We start from the raw sequence: 18,977 nt of genomic DNA, 5'->3' as shown, positions 1-18,977 counted from the left end.
TATCGAAATGTAAAAGNTTACCCCCTAATGTAAAGATAATTCTAGCCAAGTTACAAAAATGGTAAACAAGAACACAAGAGAGAAGAAAAAGAAAAACAAGAGAGTATGAACCATATAGATATATATATTTGTTTAACTCAGAAATTCTCGATGGAATAAATTATAGAAATGTAAAAATACAACCCCATTGGTAATACTCAAAAAAACAGAAACCAATATTCTTAATTCTTGGGATGGCCAGATCAGTATGTCACCATTAAATAATTGATTTATCATGTAAAAATATAAATAAATAAATAAACGCGCGCAAAGAAATTAGAGAGTTGAAATGGAAACAATGTATAAACAAACAATACGTACACAAAAGATCATTTAATGCCACATGGAGATGAGGAAACACAACAAACTACTATCGACATAGAATTGCCCGACGAGAAAATGGATACTAAATTGAAAGAGTACGAAGATTTGAAAGAAAAATTAAAAGATTCCTTACTAGCAAAGAGGAACTTAGAAGATGAATTTGATCGTATACAACAACAAATATATGATAAAGAAACAGAGTACCTAGCAGGTTCTGTTGGTGCTCCCACATCAAACAGCAAGGGAACACCATCGTCTTCCGCTGCTGCTGCTGCGTCCCATTCTATAGGGAATATTATAAAAGGATTCGACGGGTTTTCCAAGAGTAGTCATCATCATCACCATCATCATCATGAATCTAATTTTAATTCTGGTAATAATAATGTTTCATTTTCTAACCAGGACAGAATCTTTTCATTAAGCAGTGCATTGTTTGTAAAGCAACAACAAGAGAGACCAAAATATAATAATAGCAACACTGCTTCTAATAACAATGCTAAGGAACCTCTTTCCAACATCAATACCAATGGCAATGCTTCTTCTTCTTCTTTAAATGAAAATGGTCCACAACAGGTAAATTCCACTTCGCAATCCAATTAGACGCGACCAAAATTAAAACACAGCGCTTAATATTAACGAAGACAACTATGTAGAGAGTAAGGATATAAGAAAACAATACCCTTACAAGCAAAGGAACATAACCAATCCATATATCAATATATATATCACCGTAACAATACTGGTATACTTACCAATGATGATGCTCAAGCATAATATTAAGAGAAATACTGTTGCAATCGTTCAAAATGCGACTGCTTTCAAAAAATATTATCATGAAAATAGTAACCCTCAATTGATAATAAGTACTAATACGATTAGCCCATCATCACCTAATAATGATGTGGATATGGATCCCTTTGCCTCAACTGAAATTGAATTATTAAATCAACCTCCAACAATCGCTAAAATCACAATTCCAAATTCATCTGAATTTTTCATCAAAAAGGGTTCTTTAATATCATTATATGGTACCAATCCACAGAATAATTTATATAAGCCCTCGAAACTAAAAGCGATAAATGAACAGGAGCAAGGAGAAGGAGATAATATTAATGATACTAATAATACCGAGAAGAATATTGAAACCACAGTGGAGTATAATTATGACCATCATCCATTTCCTTTACACTCGATCTCTGTTACAAATAATAATAAAAATATTATTGAAAAGGACCCCAATTTTTTAAATTATATTCCCTTAATGAAATCTTCTAACCATTTTCAAAAAATTTCATTTAATGATTCTTATTCGAATATGAATAGTAAAATAAATATATTAGTATCCTCCCCTAATACAAACGTAAATCCATTCCCTTCACCATTATACCATCTAAAATTGGACGGCACGAAAGATTGGAATATCTTTAATCAGAATGCTATTTTGGCCTTTGAAAATAACTCAAATTTACAAATTACACAAGTTTATGATAAGAATAGAAAATCTTCATCCTTCTCATCGTCACCATCATTATTCAATAAATATCATCGAATAAAAGGTCGTGGTAATGTTCTGTTATCTTCCTCCTCTTTAAGTCAAGGGATTGGGGGTTCTATTTTAACTGTTCATTTGAAGAATGGAGTTGATGAAATATTAATTAATTCGAAAAATTTACTCGCTATTAATGGGGTGTCACAATTAGATATGAATAACTCAATGGCACTTTTCAACTCATCTGAATCATCTCATCCACCGCCAAATCGAAAACATTTACCTTTACCTTCTATCATTACAAATGATACATTTTTAATAAATATGAAATCCATTTTAAACTTTATCAAAATATGTACGAAGAATTCAATAGTTTCATTGATTCATTACTACAAAATTTGGAAAATTGGTAAACCATTAACTTTAATTAAAATCAATGGTCCAAGAACAATACTAATTCAAAGTAATAACCATATTCCCGATAGTAAATATAATAATAGCAACAATAATATTCTCTCATCTTCATTTCCAGATCTTTCCTTTTCATCAAATCCATTAAAGGAGAAAGCTAAGCAGGGTTTTCAAAATAAAAAGAAAATCAATATGAATATGAACGCAGATATATGTATTGAAAATGATGAAATTGCAAACCATGATGATCTTAAATATTTTATTGCCACTGTAACGAATGAAAATAATGTGAAATTTAGACCCGTTGATAAAGTTTAAAGGTGAGAAAGACTATGAATTAATAAAATATTTAACCCCTCATATTTCATATTGAATATCCAGACAATAAGCATGTATAGTTTTTGATACCAAAAACGATAAATATATATTTTTTTCATATATCAATACAAACTATATATTTACAAGCTGTCTTGACTAACTGTCCCCTTACGTTTTCCTTCATTTTTCTCTACCTTTGACTATATTTCAGAAGATCCTGAAATTCTTTTAAATAATCTTTATTTTGGTCACAGTTTTGTTTTAATATTCGATCACTCGTATTTTGTAATATAGATTCAATATGTAAATTATTAGCAACCCATGTTCTCATCTTATTATATTCTCCATATTGCGATTCTTGTTCATCTTGATAATCTCTAGCAGCATAGGGGTCCAACCGTGGATCAACGGGCTTGTCATTTGAATTGTTATTTGAATATTTCGCATCAAGTTCTCTTTTAAGATTTTGAGATTCTTTATCACAAAAATTTATAATATCTGTCCTTACTTTCCAATTCTCATATAATTCATTCTTAACTACCCTACATTTATCATAATTACTAATATCATTACCATTATTATCTCGCTTGGAATAATCATTTATCTTTTGTCTTAATGTATCATCACTACTATGCCTTAACATTCGTAAAAATGAATCAACTAATGTGGAATGTATACATCTTTTACGATTTATCACTAATTCATTGATATTATCCCTTCGATTGTTAGTTCCTCTTGAATCAATGGAAAAGTTTAAGTTAGAATCTAATATGAGTTGCTGAGGAAATTTAACAGTTATTTTATTTGAATTCCCTTCAGGATTTTCGTGACTTCTTTCATAAGTATTGGTTCGCATTTTCCCCGCCTTTATTACTACTGAACTAATTGGGTATCTTTTAGTTATCTAGCAATATCTAATGAACGATAGTTTGCTCTAAACTTCAAAATTTAAGATACATTCAAACTTACCTTTTTTAGTTCTATATGATTATACAGAGCGTACCGCTTTTTTTCCATTTTTCAGAAATTTCAACCTTCTATCTATAAAGAGTTAACGTAACAGTACCAAAAAAACAATCCATTTATATATTATACTCTGAAGATCATGGGGGAAAGGAGACTGAAACAAGCTGTTTGACCAGTATTTCTATTGTTTATGAAACCATTAATAGGCAAAATACAGCATTATAGTTAAAATGTTTATGTAGTCAAAAAAAAAAAACTAAAATTAAAAACCAAGAGATCCTTTAACTAAATCTTTCCCAGTTTGTTCCACTGCATCATTCATACCTTCACCGACAGCTGTAGCATAATCGTTAAAATTATCTTCAAGCACATCCCAATGTGTCTCAACCGCACGACTAACACTCTTTAGAACCCCATAATGACTACTTCTTCCATGTCTCACTGGTTTCTTATATAACTGAGGTGAACTTGCTCCTGGTTTATCAGTAGGTTTCACTGTAAGAGTACCCTTCGCTATTAAACTCTCTTGGTATTTAGATGCCGGTCTCCTTTCCCCACCGAGTAATATATCTAACTGTTCAGGAGTACATGTGACTGTACCTCTTGCCCATTGTAATGTATTCACTTGTGGTCTATATTTTATTCTAAGGTTTGGATTGTACAATGTATCAGTATCAACAGATTTTTTTGTAATCTCAGATTTAGGGTCATTAACAAGAGAAATCAATGACATTTTGAATTTCCCACTTCTTACTGCAATTTCACCATTTTTCAATACTGATGAACCATTCATGAATGCTGAATGTACAGGTACTAATGACGGCGAAGATTTTAATTCTTTTAAATCTGGTACTGACAAGATTTTAATGTCACCATTTATCAATAAGCAACTTAATATGATCATTAACTCTCTTTGCCCCTTGCTATTCATCATGTAGACATGTGATAACCCACTAGCTGCAAGTGGGAACTTGAAAGATCTGTGTGATTCCTTTGATTTACCTGGCTTGATTATTCTAATATCACTTTGACCCGATATACAAACATAACCTGGAATAGGAATACCTTTACTTAAATCTTGCATTCTTGATATAGTGGCACTACAGCTGATTTTATTTGCTTTAGCGAACGTGTCTATTTTGCTGATTGATCCAGCATCATTCGTTTTTGTGAACTCGATAAACTCTACGGCAAATCTTCCATTAGATTCAGGGAATACTCTATATACCAATATTTCAGCATTATTCGTACCACAGAACATTAATATACTTGAATAGCCATCTTGTCCATATTCCATTATAGAAAATTCAATAGCAGTAATGTTTTGGCCTCTTATTCCTGATATGTTTCTTATGTTATCCATGAATATCACGGCTGGACCCCTTCTATCTATAACTAAGATAGACCCATCTTCATATGCAATACCCACAAAGCCAACATTACTATTTGTAACTGCCGAAATTCTTCCCCTTTTCGCGTGTACAGCGGTAATTGGCATAAATCCTTGTTTAACATACCTCGAAGCTCTCGATTTAACGTCAATAAGTATTTCTTTGTGATCATTCAGCGAAAATCGACCAAACTCCAAAGCTAGGTTATTCTCTTTGTTTTTATTTTCAGGATCATAAAATTTATTCACTTCAAATTTGAACAGAACAACATCCCCGCTCTCTACACATACAGCTAATTCTAAGGTTTCAGTGGCAAAGGATGCGTGTGTAATGGAGACTGAAGTTGATTTATTCAAAATTTGAGAAACATTAACATCAAAAACCGAAGAATCATCCAACTCACCATGTGATGCGTCATAAATCCTTAGAGATCCATTAGTATGACCTGTTACAATAACTGACCTTAGCTCTTGTTTTCGCATTGGTCGTTTTGTCAAAGAACCACCTTTTAATAAGGAATCCTTCGCAGAATTAGATGACATCATTCCTAACCATAATTTAGAAGGGACAGCAACTGCCATAGACATGGTAACAACAGGTCGGATCCAAGAAATATTTTGAGGAAACAACGACGCCTTTGATGTAAATAAACCAGATGGATACAACAACGTCTCAATTTCGCCGTCATCCAAAAGTATTAATATAAAACTTGGATCGTGACAGCCATGAAAATATGGTGATGCTTTAGGTATTGGCAATAAACTCCGGATTTTTGATTTGTTAACCAATGGGAAATGTCTTTCTTGAACTGGTACTGAATAATATTTACTCATACCTTCATATGAAGTTAGTGAATATAATGGTGTTCCTCCGAGATCAAGCATAGTTAAATCTTGTATATTTTCTGTTCCTGTCGTAGTGCCTGTGGCTATCACTAGTGATGTATACTCAGGATCACTTTGACATATCCAATCTACGCTAAGGATTTGAGGACCACTGTCACCATTTGTATTATTTATTAAACCTGCTTGAGGAATATTGACATCCGTCTCTAGCAAGGACCTTGCCTGAATCAGTTCTCCCGTATTAGCATCCCAAAAGACCAATGAGTTATCTTCATGAGCAGTTAAAATATGTAAAGAATTGGGATGATATAATGACTGAATCACCTTTGGTCTTCTTAGTTTATCAACATTCATAGATGGATTCCCGCCTGGTGAAAATGGAGGTAGATCATAGATGAAACTTTGCTTAATATCTCCGTCAATCAATGAATAAGTTACCGTTACCCATTCATATGAAATTAATACAGTTCCGATATCTCTAGGGTTCCATTGAATGGAAACAACAGGTGATAAACGATCTTTGGGGAAAAATTTCGCTTTCTGTAAATTCTCTATCTTCATATTGGAAAATTGATTACGATCAATGTCATAAATCATCACTGTGCCGCTTTGGAGGCCAAAGAAAATCCAATCAAGAGATGGGTCTACCTCCATACATGTGATTCTGTTCGGAGAAAACACCGTCGTTAAAACTTTTTTAGAGTATAAAGATATCACTAAGATGGTGTCTTTAGCGTCTACTGCAATAAGGTAGATACCCTTGACAAACTTCATTTTAACGATCGGGATTTTATTTTCGAGGGGTATAACAACTTCTACTTGTTTTTCACCGTATATACGGAGCTCTCCTGTTTCAGTTGCCAGTGCCAACAAACTCTGGGTAAAATCAAAGGCCATCGTAATTACTTTCCCTGTAAATCCAAAACTATAAAGCTCTCTTGGGTTAAACATTTTAGAACTTGATGAAGCAGTAAGATCTGATATATTAGCTGACCTAAGTACATTAGTCTTGCTTGTTGAGGTTTTAGTTGGCGAGTTCGTTGTTGAGCTTGAAGCCGGTTCAGCTTTCTTTGAAGACTTGAAGGGATTTGAGACCTTCTTCAATTTCGTGCGTTTGAACATCCTTGATTATGATTAGTCTTCACTGGAAAGCAATTATTTCTTGTTTTTCATGTTTTCTATCAGTGTGTTTCTTGAAATGGTGAGCTTGTTCCATAACTATAGTCTATACCATTGTAGATTTCACCTTAAGATCATGAAGTATTCACATGGTGTTTGGGTGCACATCAACAAGATAACTTGGTGTATGTACGTACGTTCGTACGTTGTATTACTCTACGTGCACACCTAATAATGCTATAATGGGCTTGGCAGGTTATGATAAATTAAACTACTTTGTCGTCGTGCTTTACTGGATTCAGCTTCAAGGTGCTGAAAGACACACCTTATGAAAGGAGCGCTCATCATCAAAGTTGAAAAAAGCACCGAATCGGTATATACTTAATTGGTTCTTGATTGCAGATAAAAACTAAATAAAAGTCTAAACAAAATAACATATATGTAGGAGGTATAAGCATTTTTTTATCATGGTAATGTACAGAATTGTGTTGGAAACCTTCAAGTCATTATACATCACAGTTCCAAATCATCAGGCATGAAAGAAAACCCGCGGAATTCCTCTTGTTCTTTAGTTGTAAGAATAGATGGTAACGGTGTTAAAGTGGGCGGAGCTGACGTAAATTCTTGTTCGAAATACGATGTATCTTCCGGAGATTTGATTTCTGGTATGTAGGGTGGTTTGACCTTCAAATTTAGCATATCTTCAAAATTAATATTACGGAAAAATGGTTCTTCCATCACCTCCAAGGCATCACGAGGTCCAGCACCCAGACGATTTTCAGGATCCTTTGTTAATAAACCTTGGAAAATTTGGACAATATCACCGGCCATATCAATAGGATATAATGGTTCATCGGTTAAAATTGCATTGAAAACTTCATCTTCATCATCTCCTGAAAATGGAGATTGACACAGTAGCATCTGATATAACAGAACTCCAAAAGCCCACCAATCAACAGCCCTGGTATAACCTTGTTCTTTTAAGATCTCGGGAGCCATAAACTCAGGAGTACCGCAGAAAGTTGACGTCTTGCTTTCATACCACATCTCATCTTTACACAACCCATAATCTCCAATCTTGATATGACCTTCCGGTGTTAACAAGATGTTCTCTAGTTTTAGATCACGATAAATAACACCATTATCATGAAAGTACTTCAGTGCCAACAAAACTTCTGCAGCATAAAATTTGGCTCGTCTTACAGATAATCTTTGGTTTTGAACATGCCACATCAAATCACCACCTCCAATAAACTCCATCGCGAAGTAGATACGATTTTCTGTTTGGAAAGAACAATAAAGATTAGTCAAAAACGGATGTTTTGTTTTCGTTGCTAAAAGGAATACTTTCTTTTCCGCTCGAGCACTTTCAATATCATGATTCTGGATAATATTGTCCTTCTTCAACACTTTGATAGCGCATAACCTTCCTGTATTTTTGGACCTCGATAGAATAACTTTACCAAAGTTACCTTTACCCAACACCTTTAATAAAACAAAATTATCTAGAGATACTTTACGGCGTTTTGATGTTTTCCTTTTATGTTTAACTGCAGTTTGATGTTTATATGATGAATTTGAGTCAGTTGGAAGTAATATGGTAGCTTGATCCTGTACAATTTTATTCGATAGTTCATTCTGCACTTGTTCGAACTTTGCACTGTTCATATCACGAAATGGATTTGATGTCGAAAAATCTGCTTGCGTATCCATATTATCATCAATATCTTCCTCTGCAGCGGCAGATGTTAATTGGGTGGTTTCTAATCCTAGGTCAATTGAATGCTCATATGTAGGTTCGGTGATCTCACTCGCCGACTGCAGGGTATTTTTGTCATGAATAGACAGGCGTGCGTTATTATAACTACTCATCTGTGTTTGTTCAGCCTCTATATCTCTATCTTCTGTGACTGCCACATCTTTAGTTTCCAGCTGTGCATCTCTATAGGATAGTCTGTTGGTAGGATCTAATGTCTTTGAAGACACATCGACGGCCATAGTCTCGCTAGTGTTGTTTGTAAAATCTAGGTATGCTTCATTATTGTCGATAAAAGTGTTGAGCTTCTTACGAATATTTTCCTGCTTAACTGTTTGTTCATTGTCAAACCTAGTTTCCAGGGTTGATTGATCCCTGCTATATTGCTCTGGTCTGTTCTCATATGATTGTCTTTTAGACTCGTTCTGAATTTTATTTTTATCCATATAAATTTCATTTGTTTTTTGCTCTGACGCCTTCTTAGGAGATCTTGTCGCCACTGCGGTTGGACCACCTGAATCTTGTTGCCCTGAAATAGGTATTCTTTTCCTTCTCTTTTCTTGACTACGCTGAGTATCCTTAATAGTTCTTAAAATTTGATTGGCCATTTCCATTGACATACCACAGAAATCAGGAACCAGGTGTGCACATTGTGTATGGCACATTATACCACATTCACTGCACTTGCGTACTTTATGTTTACCCCATGGCAAAATATAACCACAATGGCAGCACCATTTCGTGCCACGGTTGGAAACAGGTTCGAATCTATGTGGGATATGATGTTTCAATTTGGCTTCATCAGGATCTGTGTCTGTAGAGATTTTGGCAATACATTTAGTAACCACGTTAGTATAGCACTTCTTATGACATAAAAACTTACAATCTTGACATTGGAATCCAGTGTATCTTAAGAAATCACCACAATATGCACAACACATGATATTATAGAAAGACTTTTGAACGAAGTGATGACCATGTTGTTCAAATACTTCTTCTTTTCTATTAATGATAGCACCTTGACGATGTAACCCACCAACTACATTCTTCCTTTCAGGTTGGCTTGTTTTCTGGAAACCTAAAGTGAGTAGCATTTGACCTGACGGCTCTAATATAAACCATTGATTTGTAGTGATTTGTGCTGCTTGATTGGTAGATACCACTGTTTCAGGCCTTGCTGTAGATGCAGAGGAAAGCGATTCTGATTGAACATTTGAAGAGTTTTTAGGGGCCTCCTCCAGTGAGGAAGAACTTAACCCATGATTCGATGCGTTCGCCCAGCCATGCATCCCAGATGTTTGTTCTACCTTTTTCTTACGGATTTCTTCTGCTATGTCAGATAGAAGGAGCCAAGTAACGGCGACTGGCATCATCATATCATTAACTTTATCATAAATTGTGATTTCAACTTCGTTTCCTTTGTCAACAGAAATATTGAATTTTTCATTCCACCTATCATTCCTTGAAGCTTTTGTTCTTGCTTTTACAGTGTCATCTATCTTGATTGATATGTAACTTTCTGGTTTTCTGGCAAACATCGGTGATTGGATATGGTCAACGTCCCTTAGGGCAGTTATACCAATAGTTAATACACCTGTCAGTTGTTTTCTTCTAAACTTTGATTGATTGTTATTCAATGAGTCATTATCATGTGGCTTGTATTGGTCCAAATCAACATTAATTGCTTGATATTTCTTTAACGATTTGGTCAACAGCTGAATCATATACTTCGATTCAAATGCACCGCCTTCAGCAGCTGAACTGGTATGTTCATCACCATCTATCCTATACAGCTTAGTCAGTTTCGTATTAGCTTCTTGGTATTGTTTCTCCACTTGTAGCTTGAATTCCAACTGCTGTAACATAAACTGGATCCTCTGTGACAAAGAGGGACAATCATATTTTATCAAATCAAGACGGGAAAACGTTTGTTCTTCAGGTGATATTGTAGACAGTACCCCATATTCCTGCCCCTTTTCTTCAAGATGAGATGTTGAATCACTAAACCCTTTGGAAGCGTTTGGTTGATTATCGTTTAGTTTCAACTTCCTAAGCGTATCTTCAAGATACTCGATGTTTTGGCGTGCCTCTCTTATATTCGTGTTACATTTTTGAATGACCATCACATTATCGGTCCTTTTCTTTAAATTCGTAGCACCTTGAATAATATTCTGTTCAACGGCGATTTTCCGCTGAATATCTTCTTTAATATTTGACAGCATGCTCGACCGATTGTGTTACCCAATAGTCCTTGGCTAATGAAACAATGTCCTTTATTGCTAGTATTCCTTTTCTTCTCTTCGCTTGTATTATCTTTACGAAGGTGAAGCAGGTTTTTTCAATTACAAGCTCTACACTGAAACAATCGTTGTCTCAACTTTACTAATTTTTGATTCAGCCGACCGCCAGTGCCACGAAGTAGCGGATCCTTGAAAAAATAGAATGTGCCCATTAACAAAACTAGTGCTAGTTAAGCACAGAACAAAAAATCAACGTGGGCCTGGGAGCTCAATTTATATGGCAAATCACATACAGACACTAAAGATATCTAATAAGTTCAATAGAGGCCAAATATATAATTATTCTAAGTCTATTTGATAAAGAGGAATATATATATATATATATATATAATCGCTCAAGTGTTTTTCGTAAAAGTAATGATTTATGAGATGCTTTTGCCCCTTTATGTGTATTGCTTGTTACATTGACAATTACAACCAGGGGTCGGACAGGTTGAGTGTTTTTCAAACCACTCATCAGAATGCCCAGCATGCATCCCATGGTTACAGCTTAAGCAGAAGCTAAACCACTCATTCAAACGTAACTTTTTGCGTCTTAGCTGATCAATATTGTCAGGCTCCACTGACTTGGTATTATCGTTTCCATTTTCACTGTTCGCCTTACTGACCGCGGAAGACGTCACGTCATACGTATTTTTAGTACTTTCATTGGGATCATTCTCGGTTCCGTTTATCACAAACGGGAGATTCGATGTTCCCAATGGCATTAAGCATATGGCACATCTTGGAAATGGCGTCCCGCAATGAGGACAAGCGTATCTATACCGAATCTCGTCGCTATTATCACTCGCCCTAAAGCCCTTCATTTTGGGAAGAGATGCTATGTTGTTATGAAGAATATTCCTAGCAGAAGTGTGTTCAATCCCTTTTGGATTATTGACATTTTTCTTACAATGTATACATTGGATATAGAGTTGACGGGGTTTAGTTACCGCAGTGATAATTCCCGAACTCGTTCTTGAAAGTTTAGTTCTCAACACATCAAACTTCGCCCTCATTGAAAATAAATTCCAAGAGTTTAACATGGTTCTGTACCTCTCAATCCATTCATCAACTCGTTCATCCCGGAAATACTTTGGAGACCCAAAAATCGATATCAAAGCTGCGCTCTGGATATCGGAAGTCTTATTAACATATGATTGTAACAGATCAATACCATTTGGAGTTATGCCTGTCAAAATCAAACCTTCCAGTTCACCATTTGCTATAACGATTGATGACGTCCGTTGTAAAAATTTTGATAGATCGGTATCATTTAAAAATCGTAAGGCGACTCCCAATCTCTCCCGTAGAGAAATCGCTGGTTCGTAAAGAATATCCCACCAATCATTATCTGCAATAAATGCAAATATTACTCTTAAATATGGATCCTCTAATTCAGATGACATCTTTCTACATTGCTGTCTCCACGAATTATTACCTGGTTGGTCTTTATATGCCATATAACCCGCTATGGCGGTCGCAATAAGTCTCAATCTTTCGTTTTTAGAATCTGCAAGAATGTCTACTGCCTTTGGTATATCTCCAAAAAACACTGCCCATGCCGCTGCTTTTTCGTAATTCCCATTTTTTATTATAATGTGATATTTATCTTCGTAATCTGCTGGTGACAAGTCCCAGCCTGATATAATTAAACACAATTTCCGTTGCATATGTTTAGGAGAATCGGCAAACCGGGACAGCAATGTCTTATATCCCTGGTTCTCCTTTTCCTTCTTGCGTAATTTTATGATTTTTTCCATTTCTCTATTCAGTTGCTTCTCAGTTAAAATTGTATCTTCACTATATCTATTTTGGTTGGATATTCCATCCAATCCATTCCAAATACCCAGTACTCCTTGATAGCCAAGATCTAAGTCGCCAGAAACCATTGTACCATCATCGACTGATGATTTTGCAATGGCAATCCATCTCCATGTATTGCGTATGTATGCATTGTTTTGAAGAGCTTTTGAGGTGTCAATCATCTCAACTGTCGTCATGGGATCTAAACCATATCCAAGTTCTGCTCTCGACTTCATTATAACGCTAATATCTTTTTGTAGAAGTTTCTCTGCCTTCCAATATATTTGGTATGGGTCATTTCCATCATGAGAACTATGGGCTTCTAAGTGATAATGTTGTTCATTATCATAGTTGTGTTGTAAATCTACTTTTGAATCTTTTCGCCTTCCTCTATCTTCGTTATCACTTAGGTAATCCTCTTCCTCACTAGAGGTAGTGCCGACACTTTTTTGATATTCATCAGCAACATCCAAATCTTCGAAAGATAGGTTTTTTAGCACTGTAGTAATATTCTCCGAATTTGCTTTCTGTGCGTCTTGATTAATCCTTATCTCGTCAAGTTCAGATATTTCGCCATTTGATAGCAATAACGAATTGGAAGTATTGAAGGAAACTTTTGAATAACATTGTTTCAATGGCATTCGATAAACTGTACCAGATTGCCGCATGCAGAGTAAACTGGAACGGAAATTCTCTTTAGGAATGTAGTCAAATGTAGCCACTCTGTCAAACGTCGTATCAATATCATGAACGGTGGAGACAAACAAGTTTTCGACATTATTGGAGTCCTCTGTGGTTCCTCCAGTAGCTCCCAATCTCCATAATTTAATCGTATCTCCTCTATGCAACGTTGCAAATTCCCTCTTTCGTATTGTCGACCATCTAAAACATGTATTCATATATTTTCTTGATGCAGCACCAGTTCCTACTAACTTTTCAAACGTAATCAACGGTGATATTTGATTTATATCGTTCGTTTGATCAGTAATCTTCCTCCTATCCCAAATTGCTAGGGTACCATCATCACCGTATGTGCTAAATTGCCAGTCATTAAATGGGTTTAATTTGATATCGTAAGTTAGCCTTGTTGGATGTTGATATATTGGTTGTGGTACCCTGACATCAATTTCTTTTATAAACTTACTGCTTGCTGCTAGGATATTAGTATCGTTTAAGAACTTCAAAGATATTATACTCTCATTAACACAATATGCGAACGCTATGTTTGCCACGTCAGACTCTACATTCTGGTAATTAATATCCCATATCTGCAAAGATGAATCGTTTCTGTTTCTGTCCAATCCCATGGCGATTAAACCGTTTGAATTTATCCCCAATGCATTGATGCAACGCTGCTGTTTAGCCCTAATATTTATACCAATGGGAGTCTTCTTATTTTTATTATTATCGACATCATTCTCATTGTAATCTTTATCACCAGTATCTAAATCAGCCATAATATTAAATAATCTAACGTATCCGTTTTTTTCACCTACTCCAACTAATCCAGCATCTAAATAAGAGTAGTCTAGACATGTTATACTACCAAAATCCTTGACTGTGTGTAATCGATGGATTGATTTATCTGACTCATCATTCGGGTCAACTTTATAATGTGTAACTTCATCTCTAGTTGGGTTTACTGAAAGGTAATCAATAAAATTATCATGTGACCAAGAAGTCACCTTTTTAATCAAACCCATTATCTTGATTTGCCCACTCTGAAGACCTCTTGTTCAAGTAAGAACGCATTTTCACCTTGTTTCGTCATTTACTTGTCAAGATGTTTAAAGGTGTCTCATACTTATTTGTTAATTTATGTAACGTTACATGCAAGTAAAATGTAGTAATCCATTATGTAATGTATGGGTGCATTTTTTAAGAAACATACCTTGTCTTGTATAGATACTAGACTATAGGTAGAAATGGAATCATGTAAGATCAAAAGAGACCGAAGCCAAATGTTACGAAGTAATCATGGATAGACAATACGCGGGTATTCCACACCTATGTAGGGTTATTATACAATGATAATTTTTATTTATATAGTATTATTGTATCCGAAAATATAATTCTACCATGCTATATTATTTTGTATATGCGTTATGATATTTTATTATTATTATTACAAAGGTGAAATGATGTTTTCCTTATCGTGATTTTGCTCCTACTGTTTCAGAATATAATTATTTGCTGTATGTAGCTGTTCTTTGATGTTTCAACCAGGAAAGCAAAGAAAGAAGAAAGCGCGAGTTATACGAGACAATGGACTAGGAATCGAATTCAAGTAGATAATCAGCCGGATTTCCTTCATCATCACCGAACATTAGTCTTTCATTGTCTTGTGCTTCTATCGCAGCACCCGATAGAAATTCTTGTAAATCATCGTTTGCTCCTGTTGGTGTACGCAGTGTAATATTGTTATCCTTAGTATTATTACCACTACTAGACTCATTTGTTTTAAGATACTCACTCTTAATGGATTGATGAGAATCTGTCTCATTTACAGAATTCATATTGTGATTTCCTTCTCCTGTTTGGGGTATTAATTCATTGGCATTTAATCCTAATTTAGACAGTTCAATCTCTAGTTCATTAACTTTATTCTGTAGTAGATTTTTCTTGTTAGCTTGTTCTGAAATAACATTTTGTAAGAATGCAACGTATTCCACTGATTTATTCAATATGATACCTTTATTAGTTTTAATCTGTTTCCCAGTCGAAAAATCGTAATGCAATAAATAAGGTGGGACCAGGTTACCTAATTCTTTTATTTTTTGCTTAATCAACTCACGTCTTCTTCTTTCCACAGCGTTATGGAATTCCCTTTTACGTTTCAGCTTTTCCTCTGCGGTTAAATGAGATAAAGCTGATTTAGAAAGACTTCCAAACCCTGCACTAGTACCATTTGGCGTGAATCCGTCCATTATATTATTGTTCGTATTATTATAGCTTGAGATTGAAGTATTCCTTGTCTTGGGGGTATTGTTATTAATGTTGATACTAGCATTCCTTAAAGATGTTGATATAAAACTCCCAGGTCGTATAGAAGAAGCTGTTGGTGATCTGATAGTATTAATGTTAAGATTATTATTGTTACTGGTCACGGAAGTTCCAGTCATATTTTCTAGATAAGGAGTTGGATTAAATGAGAACGACGAAGAATAACTTGATGCAAGTAACTCAGAATTGATACTCGATCCGACTGAGGTACTAATATCATCAGCGTAATTAAACATTGCATCATCATTTGGTCTAAATAAGAAATCATTTAATATATTATTAGGATCAATATTATCATGATCACTGGTGGTAGCAGTATAAGTACTAGTATCGTCAAGAATATTTGTTGGTGTTCCTTTGTTGTTTATTTCAGAGTTACTATCCAAATGAGCATTTCGAGAGAAACTATTCATTGAAGCATTTTCTTGATGAGAAGAAAAACGCTGAGGATGGGTGCTATTGGCAGTGCTGTAAGCATTAGCACTAGTTGCGGTAATACTTGTAGATAATGGATGTGAAGAAGAAGAAGTTGCGAACATGTCATCTAGGAAAGACGCTTGTGGTTCTGGTTGAGCTATACTTGCATGATGAGAAATGAATGGCTGTCTTCCAATGTTGCTATTCTGATCATGGTTGATTCTAGCAGATGTATTCGGGGATTGGTTATGAGAATGTTTCCTGTTGTTGCTGCTGCTCATATATGAAAGCTTTTCGTGATGATGAGCTGGAGTATCACCGGGATAACCTTGAGAGCGCAATGGATGGAATTGCATGAAATCATATTCGTTTTGCAAAGATGTGGATGCCGGATGTGCATCAAACTGGAAAGAGCCTTGTCTCATTAATTCGTCAAGTAAACGTTGATTTTCCGCATCATTATCGTTATCTTCAGTATTCATTTTGCGTTTTAATGTTGTAGGGCTTCTCCCGGTTGTCTATTATTGTTTCCTTTCCTAGAATATTATGTTATAGATTGAGATACCAGAAGCGAGAGTATAAAAGAAAGGAAACTCTTATCTGTCGTGCTATTGGAGGGCCAACAATCGGAGTTCTTCAATAGACTTATGTTTGGTTTCAAGGTACTTGAAACTTTATAAACTTTTTTACGTTACATTAAAACTGAAAAGCTCTTCACTGCGTAATTCAAAATTCGTCATAGCGCTCGTTGAGAAATGCGCTTGGAAATGGAAAAGCAATGCCAAATTGGCAATAGAATCAAAAATTGAAGTCAAAAATCATAATAAATAGAGAAGATTATCAAACTCGGCCTGTCGCATATGCGGGTAAGCGGAATGTCGCATTATGCGGGTAATCTACTTTATTATGATCCTCGTTATACTTGATCAGGGTATAACTAGTATTCAGCTTATACTACCCCATCCTTAAGTCTGTTAACTTAGGTATGGTTTAGAGCAACTAAATCAACCTTACACACTTATATTCCGACCTTACATTAGATTTCTCATTTTTTTATTTATTTTACTTTCTTCTAAATAAACTATCTTTAAACAATTTAAATTTGAAAAGTACTTAATATTGAATCCTAATATAAATTACCATTAAGATGTTAGGTAGATTTCGGTGAACTTCCGGCATACCTAATAGAATAGTCAATAGAGTTATAGAATGGTCTCGTATTATATGCTGAGTACCGTATAGAGAGGCCGGGAGAGTAACTCCGGCTTGGAGTGTTACCCTAAGTGGGACGCCCAGCGGATAACACAAAGTTATCATCGAGAAACTTGGTCAGGCCCGTCGAGCTCCATTGAAGGATACTTTGCAACCAACTCTATTTAAAACCAAGTTCCTCTCAAACTGGAACTCTCCTTTAGGTAATTATCATATAATAAGATATATAACCCTTGTATAATTCAAGAACGTACCTAATAATTACATTATCTCTATCTTAGAAATAGCTTAGCCTAACACAAGATTCATTCTTTAACTACTTATTTATGTTCGTAAGCACATATACTTGTTTGGGTCTGAGATCCATTTGCTACTTTAGAGTTGTTAAATGTTGAATATAATATGATCGATTGTTAGTGTGATCTTTCTGCACACAGCATTTGAAATAAATACATTAATCCGAATTCACAATATATATATTAGAACTTCCACAAAAATTCTTCATTTATATACATTTGAGCACTTTACAGCAGCTACTTTCTTAGAACTAACATCGATACCTTAGTGCTGATCTTAGATCGTTTGTTCCTCTGAAGCTCAACTCAGCTCTCTTATTTTGCGGGCGCCATCACTTCGGGACAGTTTCCTTTATGACCATGGAAAAACACTGCCGTCCGTTTCGGTACCCTTTTCACAGACTGCAGTGTGGATATGTACGTAAAGTATGTGGCTGTGAAGTTGGATAATTAAATGGGTAATGTTAGCAAAATTAGACAATATGCAATTTCTACCATGAAGTGATTATGGAAGGTTAGCTACTACATACAACTTACACGTCTAGAGTCGAACTATAAATTTGAAGTCTCTAACCCACTGAACTACATTTGAAAAAAAAACTGGGAAACTTAAACTTTAAAAATAAATTCATGACGGAACCTGCAAGCACAAACCAATTTCGTGATGCCTTAAGCAGATGGAACCAATCACGTTCACAGGCAGCCACTCAACCAACAAGTACTGATTCTGGAAGTTCCTTTTTTGGAAGAATTGGAGAGTCGCTAAATGCTACAGCCAATGACGTATATCAAAGGTTACCTATTTCAAGACAAGATTTAATCCAAGAAACTCAAGAACCGGAATGGTTCACCTTATCAAGAACAGAGAGGTTGATTTTATTTATTTGCTTCCTTTTGGGTGCAGCGGTGTGCTTCACATTATGTGTCTTCCTTTTCCCTGTATTAGCCATAAAACCAAGAAAATTCGGTCTATTATGGTCATTTGGATCTTTATTATTCGTCACAGCTTTCGGGATATTTATGGGTCCGATTGCATATATGAAACATTTGACCTCCAGAGAAAGATTACCCTTTACAATTTTCTTTTTTACAACTTGCTTTATGACCATCTACTTTGCTGCATTTATGAAAAGCTCTATACTGACCATCCCATGTGCTATTTTACAGTTAATCGCCGTGCTATATTACGCAATTTCATATTTCCCATTCGGTGGTACAACGTTAAGAATGTTAAGTTCTATGGGGTTAAGCACAGCTAGAGGCGTATTAAGAATCTAACATTTTCTATATATTGAGTAGTTCAAAC

At 35.2% G+C, this 18,977-nt stretch overlaps 8 protein-coding genes across 8 annotated transcripts; 3 read left to right on the top strand and 5 right to left on the bottom strand.

Annotated features, from left to right (window-relative positions):
* Window positions 1–375: 375 nt before the first annotated feature.
* Window positions 376–963, top strand: EAF6 (Eaf6p; the record flags this gene model as incomplete). The annotated part of the gene is made up of 1 exon (XM_003670477.1): window positions 376–963. The coding sequence occupies one exon, from the start codon at window positions 376–378 to the stop codon at window positions 961–963; it is 588 nt and encodes a 195-aa protein (XP_003670525.1).
* Window positions 964–1,117: 154 nt separating this feature from the next.
* AIM24 (Aim24p) lies at window positions 1,118–2,581 on the top strand (the record flags this gene model as incomplete). The annotated part of the gene is made up of 1 exon (XM_003670476.1): window positions 1,118–2,581. One exon carries the CDS (start codon window positions 1,118–1,120, stop codon window positions 2,579–2,581), a length of 1,464 nt encoding a protein of 487 aa, XP_003670524.1.
* A 190-nt stretch (window positions 2,582–2,771) lies between these two features.
* MIX23 (Mix23p) lies at window positions 2,772–3,437 on the bottom strand (the record flags this gene model as incomplete). The annotated part of the gene is made up of 1 exon (XM_003670475.1): window positions 2,772–3,437. The coding sequence occupies one exon, from the start codon at window positions 3,435–3,437 to the stop codon at window positions 2,772–2,774; it is 666 nt and encodes a 221-aa protein (XP_003670523.1).
* Window positions 3,438–3,809: 372 nt separating this feature from the next.
* Window positions 3,810–6,905, bottom strand: SRO77 (putative Rab GTPase-binding protein SRO77; the record flags this gene model as incomplete). The annotated part of the gene is made up of 1 exon (XM_003670474.1): window positions 3,810–6,905. One exon carries the CDS (start codon window positions 6,903–6,905, stop codon window positions 3,810–3,812), a length of 3,096 nt encoding a protein of 1,031 aa, XP_003670522.1.
* A 510-nt stretch (window positions 6,906–7,415) lies between these two features.
* On the bottom strand, window positions 7,416–10,880 carry PKC1 (protein kinase C; the record flags this gene model as incomplete). Its single annotated transcript, XM_003670473.1, has 1 exon — window positions 7,416–10,880. One exon carries the CDS (start codon window positions 10,878–10,880, stop codon window positions 7,416–7,418), a length of 3,465 nt encoding a protein of 1,154 aa, XP_003670521.1.
* A 461-nt stretch (window positions 10,881–11,341) lies between these two features.
* On the bottom strand, window positions 11,342–14,446 carry SEA4 (Sea4p; the record flags this gene model as incomplete). Its single annotated transcript, XM_003670472.1, has 1 exon — window positions 11,342–14,446. The coding sequence occupies one exon, from the start codon at window positions 14,444–14,446 to the stop codon at window positions 11,342–11,344; it is 3,105 nt and encodes a 1,034-aa protein (XP_003670520.1).
* Window positions 14,447–15,013: 567 nt separating this feature from the next.
* On the bottom strand, window positions 15,014–16,645 carry RTG3 (Rtg3p; the record flags this gene model as incomplete). The annotated part of the gene is made up of 1 exon (XM_003670471.1): window positions 15,014–16,645. The coding sequence occupies one exon, from the start codon at window positions 16,643–16,645 to the stop codon at window positions 15,014–15,016; it is 1,632 nt and encodes a 543-aa protein (XP_003670519.1).
* Window positions 16,646–18,301: 1,656 nt separating this feature from the next.
* Window positions 18,302–18,949, top strand: SFT2 (Sft2p; the record flags this gene model as incomplete). The annotated part of the gene is made up of 1 exon (XM_003670470.1): window positions 18,302–18,949. One exon carries the CDS (start codon window positions 18,302–18,304, stop codon window positions 18,947–18,949), a length of 648 nt encoding a protein of 215 aa, XP_003670518.1.
* Window positions 18,950–18,977: the final 28 nt, after the last annotated feature.

The sequence above is a fragment of the Naumovozyma dairenensis genome, chromosome 5 (assembly GCF_000227115.2).
Source record: "Naumovozyma dairenensis CBS 421 chromosome 5, complete genome".
Lineage (NCBI taxonomy): Eukaryota > Fungi > Ascomycota > Saccharomycetes > Saccharomycetales > Saccharomycetaceae > Naumovozyma > Naumovozyma dairenensis.
The sequence above is the reverse complement of the archived record's forward strand: the minus strand, read 5'-3'. Positions and strand labels throughout refer to the sequence as shown.